General features: G+C 44.1%; 1 protein-coding gene across 3 annotated transcripts in view; it reads right to left on the bottom strand.

Annotated features, from left to right (window-relative positions):
- GPAT3 (glycerol-3-phosphate acyltransferase 3) overlaps nt 1-17,340 on the bottom strand; it is a 71,707-nt gene extending 54,367 nt beyond the window's left edge. Inside the window, exons 1-3 of one of the 3 annotated variants that reach the window (XM_027544932.1) lie at nt 17,269-17,340; nt 16,173-16,459; nt 5,706-5,772 (exon numbers count right to left, since the gene is read on the bottom strand). In XM_027544932.1, coding sequence (XP_027400733.1) covers nt 5,706-5,772; nt 16,173-16,313 — 208 coding nt within the window. In that variant the 5' untranslated portion in view covers nt 16,314-16,459; nt 17,269-17,340. Of the gene's footprint in view, nt 1-5,705; nt 5,773-16,172; nt 16,460-16,621; nt 16,851-17,268 lie in introns of those variants that run through there. The other 2 variants (XM_027544931.1, XM_027544934.1) reach the window with 2 other exon arrangements.
- Between the last annotated feature and the right edge of the window lie 2,696 nt (nt 17,341-20,036).

The following is a 20,036-nucleotide window of genomic DNA, read 5'->3' as shown; positions in this document are numbered from 1 at the left end:
CCAGGGGACAGTGGGCAATATCTGGGTTGTCACATTAACAATGTGTTAGTGTCACCTAGTGAGTAGAGACCCGGAACCCTATGCAGGACCGCTCCCTGTAACAAAGAATGATTCAGCTTCAGAGAGGGCAGAGCCTTCATTTGGGGCTTCCCTGATGGCTCAGTTGGTAAAGAATCTGCCCACAATGCAGAAGACCCTGGTTCAATTCCTGGGTCGGGAAGATCCCCTGGAGGAGGAAACGGCACCCCACTCCAGTACTCTTGCCTGGAGAATCCCATGGACAGAGGAGCCTGGTGGGCAGTAGTCCATGGGGTCACAAAGAGTCGGACACGACTAAGCAACTGAACAACAAAATGTCAGTAGTACTAAGGTTGTGAAACTCCGCTCTAACTCAGTTACTAGCGCCTCTGTTCCACAGGTTTAAGTTTAAATTCCCGGCACTGGGCATACTGACTAGAGATGAATTTTGGAGCTTGAATCCATCAGTCACACCCCTGAGATAAGTGTCTGTTTTCTATTCACATAAAACTCGTTCCATTCATCAGACTACAGACTCTAGCTGAATGATTATTGATATTAATAACTTATTTGATTGGTTTTCTTAACATGTATGTTTAAAATACAAGTTTAACCAAAACATACGAGTTCAACAAAGAAAAGAAACCCACTGGCCTATCTGCTTCAATTATTTTTTAAAGAAAAAATCATAGGTACAGTTAAAGCCCACCTCTCCATCTGACCTTCCTTCTAGCTGATGTATCATTTCCATAAGTATTTTATTACTAATCGACATAAGACCAATCTCTCATCAGTTGTGTCTGACTCTTTGCGACCCCAGCGACTGTATATAGCCCACCAGGCTCCTTCATACTAATTGACATACATCTACATAAATATATAGTTTAAGGTACTTAAACCTTATATCTGTTTAAGGTACTGAATTTTAAATGAATATTATCATACTGTATATTCATTTTCTCTCAACGTTGTTTGAGATTTGTCTATTTTGTTTTCTTCATGCAAATCCATTTAATTCATTTTGATTGCTGTACAGTATAAATAAAGCACCTTACATAATCTTCCCTCCCCAGGAATAACTGGGTCGTCTCCACATTTCCACGTTTCCATGCACTCATAACATGTCTCCTAACACATACATGCTGAGTTTGGATAGCTTTGATATCACAGGAATTGAGGAGTTAACAGGTAATAAGTAGGTCTTCAACTTTGCTACAAATTGCCAAATTGTCCTCCAAAGTGTTGCTAAACTAAGTTGTCATTATAGCTCAGCGGTAAAGAATCCCACATGCCTTGTGGTATGGCAAGAAGAAAAAAAAATTGAGGTGAAATTCATCTAACACCAAATTCACTATTTTCAAGTGTCTAATTCAGTGGTATTTAGCTCATTCACAGTGTGCAGCTGCCCCTCTATCTGGTTCCAGAACATTTTCATTCCCACCAAGGGAGACTTGAACCCGTGAACAGTCACTCCTTACCCCTCTACCCCAGCCCTTAACTGTATTCTGTGTCTATGGATTCATCTCTCCTGGTCAATTTATATAAATGGAATTACAGGGCTTCCCAGGTGGCTCAGTGGTAAAAAATCCACCTGCCAGGCAGACCCAGGTTCAAACCCTGGGTCTGGAAGATCCCCTGGAGAAGAAAATGGCAACCCACTCCAGTATTCTTGCCTGGGAAATCCTATGGATAGAGGAGTCTGGTGGGTTACAGTCCACAGGGTCACATAGAGTTGGACACAACTGAGCAATGAAACAGCAACAACTACTACTACTAATAATAATAATGTTGTACTGGTATCAACATGGTTAGTCAGTTCTCACAAAAGAATTCCAAATGTGAATGAAATTAGTGGGAGACATTAGTGGGGCTGAATTCTCCTTGAACAGGTACATAAGAAGCTTCGCCACAGCATTTTGTCCTTTGTGTATGTTCGGGAGAAGGGAGAGGTGGAGTCGGGGTGCTGAGGGGCAAGAGATGTAGGAGAGAAGAAAAATTTAGCCCAGGGGCTTAATTAACGGTAAGCCAAGTGGCCCCATGGAGAAGGCAATGGCACCCCACTCCAGTACTCTTGCCTGGAAAATCCATGGATGGAGGAGCCTGGTAGGCTGCAGTCCATGGGGTCGCACAGAGTCGGACACGACTGAAGCGATGCAGCAGCAGCAGCACATGGCCCCAAATCCTTGCTGGAACAGAGCAAGGTGGAGGGCCGGAGGAGGCAAGTATGTTTCCCCACTGACAATAATGCTGAGTCAGGCCAGCAACACGCACCACGGAACAAGGCCAGCAACACGCACCACGGAACACCAGCAGGTGTGAGCCACAGCCTCTACATGCATTGTTTGTGACTCACTCCCCAGGTAAGGGCAACTGCAGGCCCTTAAGTCCTGCCTGTCAACATTCAGTTGGTAATCATCACGGTGTCCTAGCACCATAAGGCAATTACAGTGGAATTTATCTTGAGTCGTGAAAATGACATAATTAATGACATTCATTTTAATGACAATCACAGTTACTGACTCCTTCCAGTCTGGCAGTCTAATCCTGGAAATCAGATACCCAAAGAAAGAGGCAAGTGGCTTCTTATAGTCCAAAGGTCCCTTCCACTATTTATAACAAAGTAAAATAAAAGTTGTTAAAAATCACATTCCAGGGTTCCAAGGAGATGCATTTGTCCTCTGGCTAGAGCACAGCTGATGCAAAGAAACCAAGACTCTTATTTTACCTTCTAGCACATCAGCTCTCAGGGAAGAAAAACTAGGTTAGAGGGCAACGCTATAGTCTCCACTTAAGATGAATGCTTCCTTTATAACACAGTTACTTGAAGGGAGGAGAAAATTTATATTCACCACTGTTTTAACACTAACCCTAACCTAGAAGAGGAATGTACAATGACAGAGCTTCTTAAAGAGCCTCTTCATGATTATATTTAAAGCTCAATGAGTTAAGACAGCGTTTTAATAAAAGTCATGGTAGAGTACAGTCAAGGACGGCAATGAAGTATTTAAGCACAAAGATAACACTTCTCAAAGTTCAGCTTTCAATCAGCTTATTCAATAAAGGCACAGAAAAAATATTGGGGTGGCCAAAAAGTTCATTTGTGTTTTTCCATAAGCCGGTACAGAAAACCCGAAAGAGCTTTTTTGGCCAACCCAATACAGTACAAGAGGGGTTTAACTGGAGAGGGAGATTTGAAAAGTGTTTCCAAAAATGTGTTTCACCAAGTAAGAGTGGCAGAGAGAATTTTTGGATGCAGAAAATAAACATAACTCTCATCCCTGTTTAGCTCATCTCTTCCTCTCGGTTCCCCAAATTTTTCATCAGCACTACATCATTTGGACATCTCAAAATCATACCCACACCCCCGGCCCGTGGCCTGCCAGTGACCCTTGCCTAAACTCTGCCCGTCTCAACCCTGACTTGTGCTCTAGTTGGCCTCGGGACAGAGGCAGGATGTTCCGAAGGCAGGAGATTGCACCAGCCAGACACATAAGTGCTCAAGGTTTCATCACCCTCTGCCTCTGTCTAGGACTGTGACACTACCTCCCGGCTGACTCCAAGCAGCAGAACGTATCCACAGAGGACACACCCTGCCACCGGGTGACCCAAACAGGACATAAGTCAGGAGGAGAGGGGCATACCAAGCACAGTTGTGGGATTAACAGAGGCGAAAGCAGCATATGGCAGAGCCTACATGAGACCTCACATCATCCTCTGCTTATGCAGCTACTTGAGCATTTATTGCAGTGGGCTGTCGGATGCCCGTCTCCCCACAGGAACCGAGTCTTAATCACCTATGGATCCATTGTCAGCCTCACTGGCAACAGATGCTTGGTCTCTGCAATAGTCAATTCCCAACTGCACAGGCTGAAAAGGAAGAGCAGCCACTCCGAAGGAAACAGGACAAATTTTGTAGACATCAAAAGTGTTTGATGACATCGAAAGAGTCAACAGATGACTCTCAACCACTGTGATGTGTATTTTCCCCTCCTGCTTACTTCCACGGTCTCCTGGAGGTCCCCAGGAAAAGGCAAAGAAAAAGAGCATGACAAAAATAAAGAAATCCAAGTGGAAATATTCATTCCCATTAGGCTGAAAAAACTAAAACAGAGAGTTCCCTGGTGGCCCAGGGGTTGAAAATCTGCCTTCCAACGCAGGGCACTCAGGTTGGACACCTGGCCCAGGAACTAAGACCTCACATGCCTTGGGGCAACTAAGCCCGTGTGCCTCAACTAGAGAGGCCTAAGTGCTGCGACTAAGGCCCGACACAGCCAAAAACAAATAATTTTCACAAAACCAAAACAATGCTGCACCCTTACCTAGTGAGTTTAATCCTCTTAACTACCAAATTGAAACACTTTGTGCTCTTTTAAATTCATGGCCCAAGATATAGGCCGCCGCCACGCCAATCTATAAGGTCCCAGAGAATTTCATCCAAGGTCAACAACAGCCCAAAGTCTCATCGAGTACAACAAAAAAATCAGCAATAAAGTTTCTTCTCTCCTTAAATCACAGGACGCACATTTAAAGAGAACCCAGAAAAAAAAGTTACTAGGTCGTTTAGTGCCGTTTAGTCACTATCAGAGAGGGTATCCGGCAATAAAAAGAGGATCAAGTATAGCCGGAAATACCCAATCTTGGTAAAAACGTTATCAGCGCTAATCCTTTGGTGTTTACATAGACAACGAAAAGCTCACTAGTTGCTTCAATCATTAGAACACAGCAATCTAATTATACAAAAATGCACAGATATGTTCCTTCAAATTCTTTATTTCCAAAATGTACTATAATTTCTACAATTCCTTAGACAAGCCTTCAGAAGACAAATTCCATGGAATTGAAGACCAATTCCATCCCATCTAGTGAAGTGTTTGACATTTTGACCACGTTGAACCCTAAATCAGATGGGCACAATATTGTTTCTATACATTATTTTTGGAAAACACATACAGCCTAATTCTTTTAATTAAATCAAGGGTTTATTTCTTCCTAATTTCATTGCCATCGCTTCCACAGAATTCTACTCCCCTATGAACCCTGTGTCTTAAAAAATTCTTAAAGTTCTTAACTCACATGAAAGGGGTTTTTGGGACAAAGGAAAAACACACAAACAGAAGCAGGGACTAGTCAGCTGGGTTGATTTGGTAACTCACTTCTAACAAAAACTAAGGGAGTGTCTTTACTACCGAATTTTCTGAGCCTTTATTACTAGACATTATTAGTAGCATGTGGTGACTCCCAAGCTTATATCACAAGGGAGGTTTTTTTTTTTTCATTAATTACTAATTGGTTTTTAGCAGGAAATAATATTTTAAGGAACATACTTTAAGAACCAAAGTTAGAATAAGGTGATAATGAAATCTCAACATAGGTTTAACTTAACCCTAGGTGGTCCAATTAGCCCCCTTCTTTTTTTCTTAAGACCATTTAAATACCATGGGCAACCACTTTTAAATGCATACCTTTAGAAATACCCTGTAAGAACACATAGATGAACCAGCATGGTACGACTACAGTGAAAAGTCATCCAGAGCTCAGAAGGCTGCTATTTTGCATAAAGGACAGAATTATGAACAATCCAAGGCCCATAAAATGCACTTTTTGGGTATATTTCAAGTTCAAGTTGGGTAGACACATATCTACCCAATTTGGATATTTTAACCATCATAATGAAAAGGGAGACTTACCGACAGAAGCTGAGTTTTTAAGGACTGATTGCTTTGCAACTCCTGTTTCAATTCGTAATGTGGCCCACTGTTCAAAAAACAAGAAGTTATGAATTTAAAATGTGCCATAGACAGGACACAACATATTTAAACCATGCTTAAATAACATGAAATTAATCATTAAGCCCTCATGCTATCTGAATTGAAGAGACACCCCACTGAATTTCTGATATAATAGGATTCCAAGTCCCAGGTATACTCTTATATTAGTTACCAATAATCCCCAAATAAAAATGAGGAAAAGATCATGTTTACCTTATTAAAACTCTAACACACACCTGGTATCCAATAAATTACTCCTTGAAAAGGTCAGAAAATATGAAGGACAAGAACACAGACTATAACATCAACTCTGGGTATAAAATTACTTAATTCCTCTCAGCCTCAATTTCCTCATCTGTTAAATGAGGATAATAGTTCCTATCCCATAAGGTTGCCTTGAGGATTAAATGAGATTAATACATGTAAAGACATAAACACAGGACACAAAGAATATTATTTTCATAACAAATTAGGCAATCAAGGATGAGACATTCTCAAAGATGCCTAACTGCCTATATCAGACAGAAGCTTGCAGAAGGACTATTGTGAGACTTGGAAAGCTGGAAAGGAATCCATGAAATCACTAAGGAGACTGGTGTTGACATATACACACTGCTATACATAAAACAAATAACTAACAAGGACCTACTGTATAGCACAGGGAACTCTACTCAATACTCTATAAATGGCCTATTTTGGGAAAAGAATCTAAAAAAAGTGAAAAAGAAAAGATATATATATATGTATAACTGATTCACTATGCTATACATTTGAAACTAACACAACATTGTAAAGCAACTATACACCAATAAAAAAATTTTGAAACAAAGTAAAAAAAAAATCTGCGCATGAGGTCACTTACCTACTAAGATAAAGAAAATATTATGATTAAGAGGAACCAGTTTTGAGAGAATTTAAGAACAGAAAAAATTAACTCCCAGAAATATAGCAAGGTGTGATTTGCTCTTTTCTTCTTTATACTTTTTTTATATATTTCCCAAATCATCTGGAGAAGGCAATGGCACCCTACTCTAGTACTCTTGCCTGGACAATCCCATGGACAGAGGAGCCTGGTGGGCTGCAGTCCATGAGGTCGCTAAGAGTCGGACACGACTGAGTGACTTCACTTTCACTTTTCACTTTCATGCATTGGAGAAGGAAATGGCAACCCACTCCAGTGTTCTTGCCTGGAGAATCCCAGGGACGGGGGAGCCTGGTGGGCTGCCGTCTATGGGGTCGCACAGAGTTGGACACGACTGAAGTGACTTAGCAGCAGCAGCAGCAGCAGCAAATCACCTACCATTAACATCACAGTTCAAGAGCAGCAAGTAAACTCTTTTGACAGCACTCCAGAAAACCCAGTGGCAACCATCTTCAGCTGAGAACGGATCAATTAAAATATCATCTAGATGATTACAATTCTAGAAGCTAACAGTGCCTAAACTGACTTGGGGAGGTAGGAGAAGAGCAAAAGAAGAAGTAAAGGTCACTGTAATAATTATAATTAAGAGTTCAGCACCTTTGAAGGGGCAAAAAGACAGTATTTATTAAGCATGTCAAGGCAAAAACCTCAGTTATTGGGACTTTCCTGGTCGTCCAGTGGTTAAGAGTTCGCCTTCCAGTGCAGGAGACTCGAGTTCAACCCCTGGTTGGGGAACTAAGATCCCACATGCTGCCGGGTAACTACGCCTACGCGCTATAACTAGAAAGCTCCAGCACTGCAACTGCTGAGCCCACCGGCAACAAGAGAAGCCTGTGCACCTCAACAAAGACCCAGCACAATCCCCTTCCAAAATACAAACAAATGAAAAAACACACTTCAGTTATTGCAGGGCCTGAAGGGATTAAGCAGAAAGATAAAAGGATTTTTTGTTTTGTTTTGTTTAATAAATAAGAAAATAAGTGCTAGAGAATAAATAACTTAAAACATGTACATGAAGGTCAAGAAGTAGGGCATAACCTGACTGGATCAGGACCCCTGCACCACACCCCAAATAGCAAAGCAGGAACATGCCATTTGTGCCTAGAAAACAGCCTATAAATAGGTGCCTAATCTTCCCAGCTTCAAGTGGCCAGTCACAAATGATAACAGGCTCAGAGTCTTAATTTGGTTTCGTCCTTTTCTCCCCCTTGCCGATCCCAGGCAGGAATTCTCAAATTCTGGACTTGCATGCCTCCCACCTTGTCTCAGTAGAGGTGAAGGTTCATTTCTGCGTGTGTGTGTGTGTGTGTGTGTGTGCTTTGTGACCACACACAATGTCCAGTGCTTTGTGAACTCACAGACTGTAGCCCGTCAAGCTCCTCTGTCCATGGGACTTCCCAGGCAAGAATCCTAGAGTAGGTTGCCATGCCCTCCTCCAGGGTTCTTCCCAACCAGGAGATTGAACCCACGTCTCCAACGTCTCCTGCACTACAGGCAGATTCTTTACCACTGAGCCACTGGGGAAGAGTTTTTCACTTTACAGTCTTGGTACCTATCATTGGTTGTTAAGTAGACTAAAGATATGATTAAGATAAAATTTTGTAAATAAACATTCATCCTTATTTTGGAGCTCTTTTTTTTTTAATGTGGGCATGCGCTTTTGAGTATTATATAAGTGGGAATTACCTTTAGACTAGGACAATCAGTTCATGCTGACAGGATGGAAAACATTGGTATCGCATGGCTGTTATGAGCTGAACTGTACAAATTCATGTGTTAAAGCCCTAACCCCCAGTACCTCAGAACGTGGCTGTATTTGAAAACTGAGTCTTTAAAGAGGTGACTAAGTTAAACAGAAGCCCTTAGGGTGAAGTCCTAATCCAGTATGACTGGTATCCTCATACGAACAGGAAGAACTAGGGACGCGTATACCCAAGACAGACCTTCCAGGCCACTGCCTACAGGACGGCACCATCTACAAGCCAAGGAGAGGCCTCAGAAGAAATCAAATCTGCTGACACCTTGATCTTGGGCTTCTAGCTTCCAGAACTGTGAGGGAATAAATTTCCACGGTTTAAGCTACTGAGGTTATGGGATTCTGCTATGGCAACAAACTAATATGGGTACTTTGCTGCAACAGCACGATGTGCTCCAAAGAACTCCATGTTCTGTCATCACCCGAGGTTTAGAACAAAGCCCCTCTCCTGAAATGCTAGCTCCAAAGTCTGTCCTCCAAAACACAGTTACTGTGTTCAAGACGAGCACGTTTTTTGCTTTTGCTTTTAATGATTATTATTTATTTAGCGGTGTCTGGTCTTAGTTGTGGCACATGGAATCTAGTCCTCTGACCGGGGGTCAAACCTAGCCCCCTGCATTGGGAGCAAGCAGTCTTAGCCACTGGACCACCAGGGAAGTCCTGACAACTTTCCATCAGGTTGTCATTTCACTTAATTTCAAAATCCTCTTGAAAGAAAATAAATAGCTGTCCACAATTCACAGTAAAGAAATGGGTAAGCCTAATTTTTCTAACTTTGGCCAAAAGTTTGCAAAAATGGGACACTGTCAGCTAGACAATTCAACTTCCGGGTTCCATGCTAAAAAGACACATAAGAATTAACTAAGGAGAGGGAAAGGAAAAAGGAAAAATGTAGAAAATTGTAGCTCAGAGGGTAAAGTGTCTGCCTGCAATGCAAGAGACCTGGGTTCAGTCCCTGGGCTGGGAAGATCCCCTGGAGAAGCAAATAGCAACGAACTCCAGTACTCTTGCCTGGAAAATCCCATGGATGGAGAAACTTGGTAGGCTACAGTCCATGGGATCGCAAAGAGTTGGACCCGACTGAGCAGCTTCACTTACAAAAGGTTAGGCCTACTCAATGGCTGGCCATCAATTGTAGCAAAATAAAACGGTCTCTTGGCAGAATAAGAACTTAGGCTCTAGATTCAAGTTAAATTCTGATTCTACCACTGACAGCTGTATGCCACTGTCCAGTCAACTCACCTCTCTGAACCTTCTTTCCTCAGTGTATCAGTGGGAATAACACACCCTATCCCAGAGAGGTGTTGTGGAATGAAGTTAACTAAGAAGCACATTGCTTTGGTAGTTTTCTTTTATTATGACTTAATGGCTCAGCAGGTAAAGAATCCACCTGCAATGCAAGAGACACAGGAGCCGCGATTGGATCCCTGGGTAGGAAAGATCCCCTGGAGGAGGGCATGGCAACCCACTCCACTATTCTTGCTTGGAAAATCCTATGGACCAAGGAGCCTGGCGAGCTACAGTCCGTGGGGTCACAAAAAGTCAGACACAACTGAGCGACTAAGCACACTCTGTCATAAACAGTCATGGCCTTCTAGAAGATTTACTGTATTTCCAACACCAGGGGTAATGCCTGAGTGTTATAACAACAGAAGTGTTAACCATCTGAAAATTATTGACCTGTCTTTTTTAAAAGACAGAAAAATAACCGGTGAATGGAGGAGACGGTAAGGGAAAGAATAGTAACTAAAATACAAGTCAGGAGTAGACTGCTCTGAATATGTGTGTGCTGACCCATCAGATCTGAAGGTAGATTAATTCTTGGCTACATAGGAGCAAACACACACACACACACACACATACAACCAAAGAGTGTTCCAATCCAAACTCCACTAAGATTTGAGCACCTAGTGTATATTAATGGCTTTCATTCACTTCTCCTCATTCAATCTGCACAATAACTCTGTGAGCTACATTCCTAAATACACAGGAAGAAACTAAGGTGGAGATGCTGAATGACCTGCCCAAGGTTACAAAGCCAGAAATTTGGAGGCAGCTGTTCATGTGTCCAAATTATTCTTCAAAAGTTGAGGGGAAAATTAAGTCCATTAATATTTACTTTTATCTATCTATTGCTTGCAATATCTGGTTAGATTCAGCAATTTATGTATCAGTCCCCCATATCTTTTTCTCCATTAATCCTATATTCTTTCCATTCTTTATTTCCCTCTAATTGTGAACTTTAGGCCAATGAATAACAGTCCTTAGACCAATGAATAACAAGCATCATTAACCCTTCCTAGTTGAGAACAGCATAATTCAACCTTTAATCCATGCTCCTGTCTGATAAACATAAAAAACTCATATTCTCTTCCAGAGATCTAAATATATATTAATACACCCTACCAGGCAGGGTGTATTAATGGACTATGCATTCCCTCAGTCAGAAGTTTTACTTTGCATAGTTTGCACTCCTAAAACAACTTTCTCCAATATAAAGTCATAATATTGACACATCTACTTCCTAAAAATTACTATAAACCCCTAGAAAATCACTGGTTTAGAGGGACTTCTCTGGTGGTCCAATGGCTGACTCTGTGCTCCCAATAGAGGGGGCCTGGGCATTTGCATGCCACAACTAAGCCCTGGCACAGCCAAATATATAAATAAATAAAAAACTACCAAAAAAAAAGAAGCAGAAGTGAAGAAAATCACTGGTTTAGAGACTCACTCACTTACTCTATGATAAAAATTCAAGCCCTGTTTTTCAAGTAGCTTGCCATATCAAGGACTTATGAATACACATAAAGATATTCAGCAATGCAGAAGGCAGCAATCAGCAGGTACTTAATAAATAGTTATTACCTGAACTGGAGAGCTCAGAAGAGTCCTCAGCTGGCTGAGTTATATGACAACTAGTCATTTTCATAGTCAGCTATTCTGAAGATTATCCCCTCATACTGCAACTTTCAGAATTTTTTTGAGTTTATGGTCACAAAAAAGCTACCCATTGTCAAGAAAACTTATCAAAGTAAACACACATGTATAAAACTAAACAGCCTTTTAAAATGGTATGTAAACTGTAACCAAGGAAACCTGAAAAATATCCAATTCTAATTAAAGAGTCCAAAGAGGGATTTCCCTGGTGGTCCAGTGGCTAAGACCCCAAGCTCCCAATGCAGGGGGCCCAGGTTCAATCCCTGGTTGGGGAACTACATCCCACATGCAGCAACTAAGACTTCACCTGCCACAACTATTAATAAAAGATCCCACATGCTGCAACAAAAACCAAAGATCTCACATGCCACAGCTAAGACCCTTCGCAGCCAAATAAATATTTTTTAATTAATTAAATTAAATAAATATATATTTTTAAAGAGTCCAAGTAATATTCCTGGGGCTGTGTGTGTGCTCAGTTGCTATGTTCAACTCTTTGGGACCCCAAGAACTACATACATAGCCAGCCAGGCTCCTCTCTCCATGGAATATTCCAGGCAAGAATACTGGAGTGGGTTGCCATTTTCTACTCCAGGGGACCTTCCTAACAGAGGAATCGAACCCAAGCTTCTCAAGTCTCCTGCATTGGCAGACAGATTCTTTACCACAGGGCCACCTGGGAAGCCATATATTCTTGGGGCTGGAAAGTAAAAGAAAGAAACCACCGAGTCAGTTGAGAATATACTAAGGAATAATGAGTAACAGAAGGTCTGGACCTTGAATGGACTTTAACAAAGAGTAGGGTATTTGTCCAAATATAAAAATGTTTTAATATTAAACAACCAGCACAATCTTTAAGGGAATGATTCCCATAGTTGGCAGAAAAACAATCCAGTCTACCAACCTCTGCCTAACAAATGTCTTTCAAATACCAAATACAGTCCTGGGCTTCCCTGATGGCTCAGACAGTAAAGGATCTACCTGTAATGTAGGAGACCCAGGCTCAAAACCTGGGTCAGGAAGATTCCCTGGAGAAGGGAATAGCTATCCACTCCCGTGTTCTTGCCTGGAGAATTCCATGGATAGAGGAACCTAGCAGGCTACAGTCCATGGGATCGCAAAAAGCTAGACACAACTGAGCAACACTGTCAATTTCCAACATTGCTGTTCTGGTTGGAGGATACAAAGCCCTGGGTTACCATCTCCCTCTCCTGTGCCCAAAGCAGACCTCACTACTGGATCATAGCTCTTCCCTGAGGCGCCCAGCTTTTCCCAAACACAGGAAATCCAGGCAGCTACCACCAAATCAGAGGTGGCTCACAAAATGAATCCCCATTCTAACTACATATATGCCAAGCATCTGTCTGACCTAATAAACTTTGGTCTTAGCAAAGAGGATGGTTCCTTATGCTGCCATCTACCTGGTTTCCAAGCTAGTTGGTTTATCTTCCACTAAAATTAGAAATCTGGTGGGACTCCCCTAGTGGTCTGGTGGTTAAAATTTACCATCCAATGCAGGGGCTTCAGGTTTGATCCCTGGTCGGGGAACTAAGAATTTAATTAACTCTAAATTAATTGAGAACTTAACTAATTCTCAATTAATTTAAAATTAAATTAATTCTAAGCCTGTGCACCGCAACTACTGAACTGGCACACACTAGGGCCCATACTCTACAATAAGAGAAACATATGCTGCAACTGAAGGGCTTCCCTGGTAGCTCAGACGGTAAAGCGTCTGCCTACAATGCGGGAGACCTGGGTTCGATCCCTGGGTTGGGAAGATCCCCTGAAGAAAGAAATGTCAACCCACTCCAGTATTCTTGCCTGGAAAATCCCATGGACTGAGAAGCCTGGTAGGCTACAGTCCATGGGGTCGCAAAGAGTCCCACATGACTGAGCAACTTCACTTTCTTTCACTTTCATGCTGCAACTGAAGAAGAGCCCACCTATAGCAACAAAGATCCAGCAGCTGCAAGAAAGACCCAGCGCAAATACAGAAAAAGAAAACTAGCATTCCTGAGAGCTTTACTAACAAGGAGTACATCTCTAAAAATCTCTTGAAATCTAGATGGACAAAAATTAAAACTTGAGGCCTTGCCACACTGAAAGTCAGATCCTGGACTGGAGATATCTCTTCAAAGTGTAGAAGTTATTTGCCAAGCTAACAGCAACTAGAGGGCTTCCCCGGTGACTCAGTGGCATAAAGAATCCAAGAATCATGTTCAATCCCTGGGTTGGGAAGATCCCCTGGAGGAGGAAATAGCAACCCACTCCAGCATTCTTGCTTGAAAAATCCCATGGACAGAGGAGTCTAGCAGGCTACAGTCTATGAGGTCACAAAGACTCAGATACTACTGAGCACGCAAGCACTCACACACGCTACAGGGACTAGCAGGCCAGTCTCCTTGACGTCTCTTTAGCTGTAGCTGACTTACGCAAGCATTCAAGAGTCAGCACCTGGAAGATAGAGTGTGCAATTTACTATATTCTCACTTGGAGTATCAATTCCAAAAGATATTACTATGTGGGAGAACAGTTCAGTCATTTCAGAGTTCTAAGAGTGAACACCAGCTGAAAATAATCATCTGCTACAGGCAGATGATCTAAGGCAAGAGGCAGCTAGGAAATTCACATCTCTAAAAATTTATTTGTGACCACATGAAATTCACACTTCTAAAAATTTATTTGTGACCATTCATTTGTGACCATGTCCAAAGTGTGATGTCAAGAAGGAAGGTTTGAGACTGAAATATCTCCCAAGTAGAAACAACAGAACTTTTAAAACATGAGGGCTGATGAACAGTCAAATATAACTTTTAAAGACTAGACAGAAAATCAACCATAAAGTACAACAAAAACGTGAGATAAAACATGAGTAGGTAGAAAAGATTTGCAGGAGATTAGCTGGTGGGTGTGGAGAAGGCAATGGCACCCCACTCTAGTACTCTTGCCTGGACAATCCCATGGACCGAGGAGCCTGATGGGCTGCAGTCAATGGGGTTGCTAAGAGTTGGACACGATTGAGCGACTTCACTTTCACTTTTCACTTTCATACGTTGGAGAAGGAAATGGCAACCCCCTCGAGTGTTCTCGCCTGGAGAATCCGAGGGACAGCCGGCCGTCTATGGGATCGCATAGAGATCGACACAACTGAAGCGACTTAGCAGCAGCAGCAGCTGGTGGGTGATCAACAGGTAATCTCCAGGTAGGAGATAAAAGATTAGAGATGGGTATCTGAAAGCCACTCTCCTGGCTGAGGGAGAAGAGCAAATAAAGCCAAGCCCCAGGCAGAGAATAAGGGCAGAAAAATGAGAACCCGTGTAAGAAGGTACTGTAAAGAATCCACCTGCCAATGCAGGAGACACAGAAGACTCGGGTTTGATCCCTAGGTCGGGAAGATCCCCTGGAGGAAGAAATGGCAACCCACTCAGTATTCTTGCCTGGGAAACCACACGGACAGAGGAGCCTGGCAGGCTACAGTCCATGGGATCACAAAGAGTTGGACACCACTGAGGAGGCACGTAGGCACATTAGAAGCTTCTGTAGCAGCTAGAGAAACAAGGCATGTAAGATCCTCAGGGATAGAACCTGTGTCTTCTGCAGTGGAAATGTGTAGTCTTAATCACTGGACCACCAGGCAAGTCCCAATAATATTATTCTTTTTTTTTATTTATTTTTTATTTATTTATTTTTTTTAATATTATTCTTTTAATAGCAGCAAACATTACAAAGCATCTAACATGTCCAGATACCAATCTGAAGTGCTTGACATATTTTAACTCACTCAACTCACTTGACAACCCTATGGAAGTAGTTCTTATGATTACTACTATTTTATAGATAAGGAACATGAAGCATAAGAAGTAGGTGAGTCCGCTGTTGAGAAGCAGAGCTGGGATTTTGGTACCAAGTCAAAGCAAATCTGTAACCAGAGTCTGCACTATTAACCTTTAGGCTACAGGCCCTCACTTCAGTTAGACTCCTGTCTTAACTGCTTGATTCAAGCAAACCACTGAACTTCTCAGAGTTTCAGTGTCCTTATCTGTAAAGGGGGGATAACATTTGCTCTCCCTACATCTGATGAGAGTCCACAGGGAACCCCTCAGTGACTTAATAAAACCCTGTATGAAGGGCAAGTTACAGTTGTTCCATTAGGGCCTCTCCCATCTAACACCTTTCTTTGCAAAATTTGGAAACAGGAAGATAGGGAGAGCTGAAGTCAAAAAAAACACAGATTTTCAATGACGTGTCAAGTGCCATTGGTTAGATTAAATTTCCATGACTCCTAAAATATAATCAGATTTCTTTCTACCATCCATTCTTATCTTGGGCATAAACTTGATGCCTTTCTGGACGGGAAACCTTAGTCCACAGAAGGACCTCTGAAACCTGAGGTTATAAAAACTAAGGAGAATGAGGTGGCGGCTGCCTCGCTTAAAGAACGTAAAGAAATACCGGTGATAGAAAAGGCGGTCGCGTTGTTATTGAGATGAGTAAAAAGCATCATCATAATAACAGGGAGTGGGGTCTTTCTACCTCCAACCACAGCAACCAGGTGGTCCAGTGGTCTCAGGATCCCTCCAACTCTGCGGGAGAAGCCGGGATACGGCCGAGGATAAACTAAAACGCACCTCCTTCCAGACCACTGACCTTCCTCCTGGTCTCCTGGCGTCTCCTCGGCTCTCAGCTCTAACTTTGTTCCCCATCGCCCCGGGTTTCCCCCCTCCAAAGCCCTCCGAGGAAGGGGAGCAGCATCCCTCCACGGACTCACCTCTAAAGTTTTCACCAGGATCTTCATGTAGATCTCAGAGATGCCCAAAGACACCCCAAAGGCCGAAGGCAGGAGTATGAGGCCAAGCACCAGGGTCAGCCAGGTGTAAAGGATCTGCCCGGCCAGCTCCGCGCCATCCATGTCTCGGAGCACCCCGACGGGGTCCACGGAGGAGGTCCGAGTGCGATGGCCGTCCCTGTCTCCAGGTAGTCCGAAGGCAACTCCGGGAGCAGCAGCGCGGAGCCCGGCTCCCAGGAGTCAACGCCGCCGCCTCCCGGCACTCACCTCTGCGGGGGAAAAAGAAGAGAGGAAGGAAAAAAAAAAAAAAACTTTCAGAAGGACAGCAATTTCCTTCCTTCCTCTTCGGGCTCCTCCTCGCCGCGGCCGATTAACTCCCTCTGCGCCAGAGGCCCAGGCTCCCCACCGAAGCCGTCGCCTGGAGCGCAGACCTGGGAGCGAGCGCGGAGACACGCGAGCGCGGCGGGGAACCGGCTCCACCCCGGGTCCGATTTCCGCTGGGTGGCGATTGCGACAACTCAAGCGGTGACTCACGGAGGCCCTCCCGGGCGAGGATCCCGAGGCGCACGGCACCGCACCGCCGCGGACCTGGCGCCTGGCCGAGGACTGCACCGGCGGCGGGCTGCGCGCGGACGCCGGGAGTCCCTATTTCTGCGCCCTGCCCTGGCCCCACCTCCTCCGCCACCCAACGGGGAGCCTCCAGGCGGGATCCACGCGGAAAGCGCCGCAGCCTCCCCGGGCGGCCTCCCGCCTTCGCCGCCCCGCCTCCCAGCACTCTCAGCGGAGGTCCCTTTGGGGGCAGAATTTTCATCTGCAAAACGTTAGCCTTTTCTCATGCCCAGAATGGACTACCGATAGGTCCGGGACGCTAGAGAAGGTCCTATTTGGGTATAAAACGACCTCTCGGCCGGGCTTTGAAGGCAGGGAACCGCAGGGGAGAGAAACGCCTCGGTTCCTCGGCTTCCCGGTCTCCCACACCTCCTTCTCCCCCCGCCCCCCATCCCCTCCCTCCTCTGCTGAGCCGCTAGGGAGACACCTAGCTCATCCCCGGAGGGGAAAGCTTTTTCCGACCTCTCACCTGGCTCAGCCGCCGCGTCCCTGGCACAGAAATCCTTCCGCCCAGGGTAGCTCCCTTCCTGGGGCAAAATTCCGACCACAGTTCCCCTCTCCTTACCCCCCCCCCCCCCCCCCCACAACTTAAGGCACAGAAACCACAGAAAAACGCCAGGCCGGCGCTGGCTTCACCCCGCGGACGCGCGCTGCCGGGGAATTCAGTTCCCGCACCGCCGTCTGGCTGGCCCTCCTTCGAACAACCTTGGAGGGGTATTGACTTCACTGCGGTTCACGCCTTTTAGAAACCTGATCTGTTTTTAAGAATATAGCCGGAGAAGGGATGTTGAGACCGTGTAGTAGATGAGAAAATCAGGCTCCCCGGGATTTCCAGGTCGTCACTGAATGAGACCAAAAATCTCACAGCAGTCTCTTTCGGGTGTTATTTCAAGCTGGAAAAGCGGGGAGGGCAAGAAAAACTGAATTCAGAGGGCTGATCGAAAATACTGCCAAGGAGGCTGCCGGGGCCTAAGGTGTAGCGGAAACTAGGAGCGGAAGGAAGGAGAATCCCCCGGGGAGGAATGTAAATACTCGGCCTTTGCACCTCTCTCCGGGTGGGTATCACAACCCCCTCCCCTCCCGCCCCCACTAAGAAGGGGCAAAGAAATGTAACTCGGTCCTAAAATTCAAGTTATGAATAAAGAAGTTTCACGCGCTTGGCCTCTCAACCTTAAACCTCTGTTTGGTCTGCCATTTTATGAAAACAAGAAAAACAATTGCCAAAATCCTTACAAAGTCCTTGCTGGAAACAAACACATATTTAAAACACATAATCCAAATCCTCAAAGATTATTTTGGCTCAACACTATACATTCAAGCAAAACTCTTAAACGCTTCTTTTATTTCCTCAAAGGAAGATGACTAAGGAACCCTGAGCGATTATACCGAAGTTTACCCAACAAGTCCCAGTGCAGGCAGCTTTGTTTAAGGACGGACTTTTTCTACCCATTGAGACCCAAAAGCTGAGCGCCCACAATCTGCAATGATATCTGTTGCTCATGACCAAATTTCATGAACTGGGTTTGCTTCTTTTGTTTTTGGGGGCTTTTGTTTGTTTTTTCACGGAACAAGTATTGTCGCACAACAGAATGGTTAAATGGCTATGATCTCGAGTGACCTCTGCCTGCAGCAGCTTGAAAAGGGGCTTCGGTTCCCTGCCAGAGATGGAGGCCGTCCTCAGTGACAACACCCTGGCTTCTCAGCTTTGCAGAAAATAATTCCCACAAAGAAGGCAAGTGGGAAACAAGTAAAGTGTTTGTTAGGAGGAAAAGAGTAATGTGGATGAACACACAAGCGGGCTCAGAGAGTCACTCAGTTGCACCCTCCTGGCAGTTTTAATTACTTTTATGGGGCATTTCTTCCCGGTTTCCTCGGGCCAATCATTTTGATTTGCCTGGTTCTGAGTCTGTATTTGGTATATCTCAGGACCCTCCCATGTGTGCAGGCTCATTTCTTAGCAAAAATGGAGTCTAGTGAAGAGGCTCATTGGGCAGTTGATTATCACTTACTATGAGGTGACGCTCTCTCCCTTTTTGACCACCAAGGAGCCTTTCTGCGCATGTGTGATCTGGGAGGTCTCTTCGACTTGCAGAATAAGGAATATGAGGTCTTCATGTTTCATCTGGACAAGGCCCAGCTTCCTCCATCGTTCTGTTTTTATAGAATTTCTGCTATTACAGAGTTTCTATCCATAGGACAGAAACTGTTCAGCCTGGGGCTCATCTATCTCCTGCCTCAGCAATAAAGTAGAATTTGAAGGGTTTTGACTCCAGCACATAAATTTGAACAATTCATTTAGTCTTCTGTGCTTCAGTTTTCTCATCAGTAAAATGGATTCTTTTTAGGGTCAAATGTGATGATGAGTTTGAAATCATTTAGTAACAACAAAGGTCTGTGTAGACATTGAAGGGGGCTTCAATGAGAGAGTTAAAAGACCATCTTTTTCTTGCCTGAAACACAGGAACCAAGATAGACTCACTTTTGCAGTGATGGGGGAGGGAGAGGGGAGACAAGACATAGCAGGGGGTCTCCATGCTTTCTTCAGCCTTCTCACTTCACTCCTTTCCTTGCCCACCCTAAGGCTCTATCATTTAAACCTAGGAAGGATACTCCCTCCTGTGCTACGCTTAAGACTCCCTTCACTGTCTTAGGGCTGCCATAACAAATTACCACAAACATAGTGACTTTGGTGGTAGTTTAGTCGCTAAGTCATGTCCAACTCTTGCCACCGCATGGACTGTAGCCCACCTAGTTCCTTCGTCCATGGGGTTCTCCAGGCAAGAATACTGGAGTGGGTTGCCATTTCCTTTTTCAGGGGATCTTAACAACCTAGGGATTGAACCTAGGTCTCCTGCACTGCAGGCAGATTCTTTACTGACTGAGCCACCAAGGAAGCCCCCTAGTGACTAAACATAAATTTATTCTCTCAATTCTAAAGGCCAGAAGTCTGAAATCAATGTGTCTGCAGAGCCAAGCTCCCTCCAAAGGCTCCAGGGGCAAATTGTTCTTACATCTTCCAGCTTCGTGGGTTACTTAGTGTTCCTTGGCTTGTGGCAGCATACCTGCTGCCTCAGTCTTCAAATGGCCTTTTCTTCTCTTATAAAGACACCCATCACCCCAGATTTAAGGCTCACTCTAATGCAGGATGATTTCTTTTTAAAAAATATTTTATTATTTATTTATTTGACTACTATGGGTCTTAGTTGCAGCACTCTGGATTTTCTATCTTCAGTTCCA

The sequence above is a fragment of the Bos indicus x Bos taurus genome, chromosome 6, assembly GCF_003369695.1.
Source record: "Bos indicus x Bos taurus breed Angus x Brahman F1 hybrid chromosome 6, Bos_hybrid_MaternalHap_v2.0, whole genome shotgun sequence".
In the NCBI taxonomy this organism is placed as follows: Eukaryota; Metazoa; Chordata; class Mammalia; order Artiodactyla; family Bovidae; genus Bos; species Bos indicus x Bos taurus.
The sequence above is the reverse complement of the archived record's forward strand: the minus strand, read 5'-3'. Positions and strand labels throughout refer to the sequence as shown.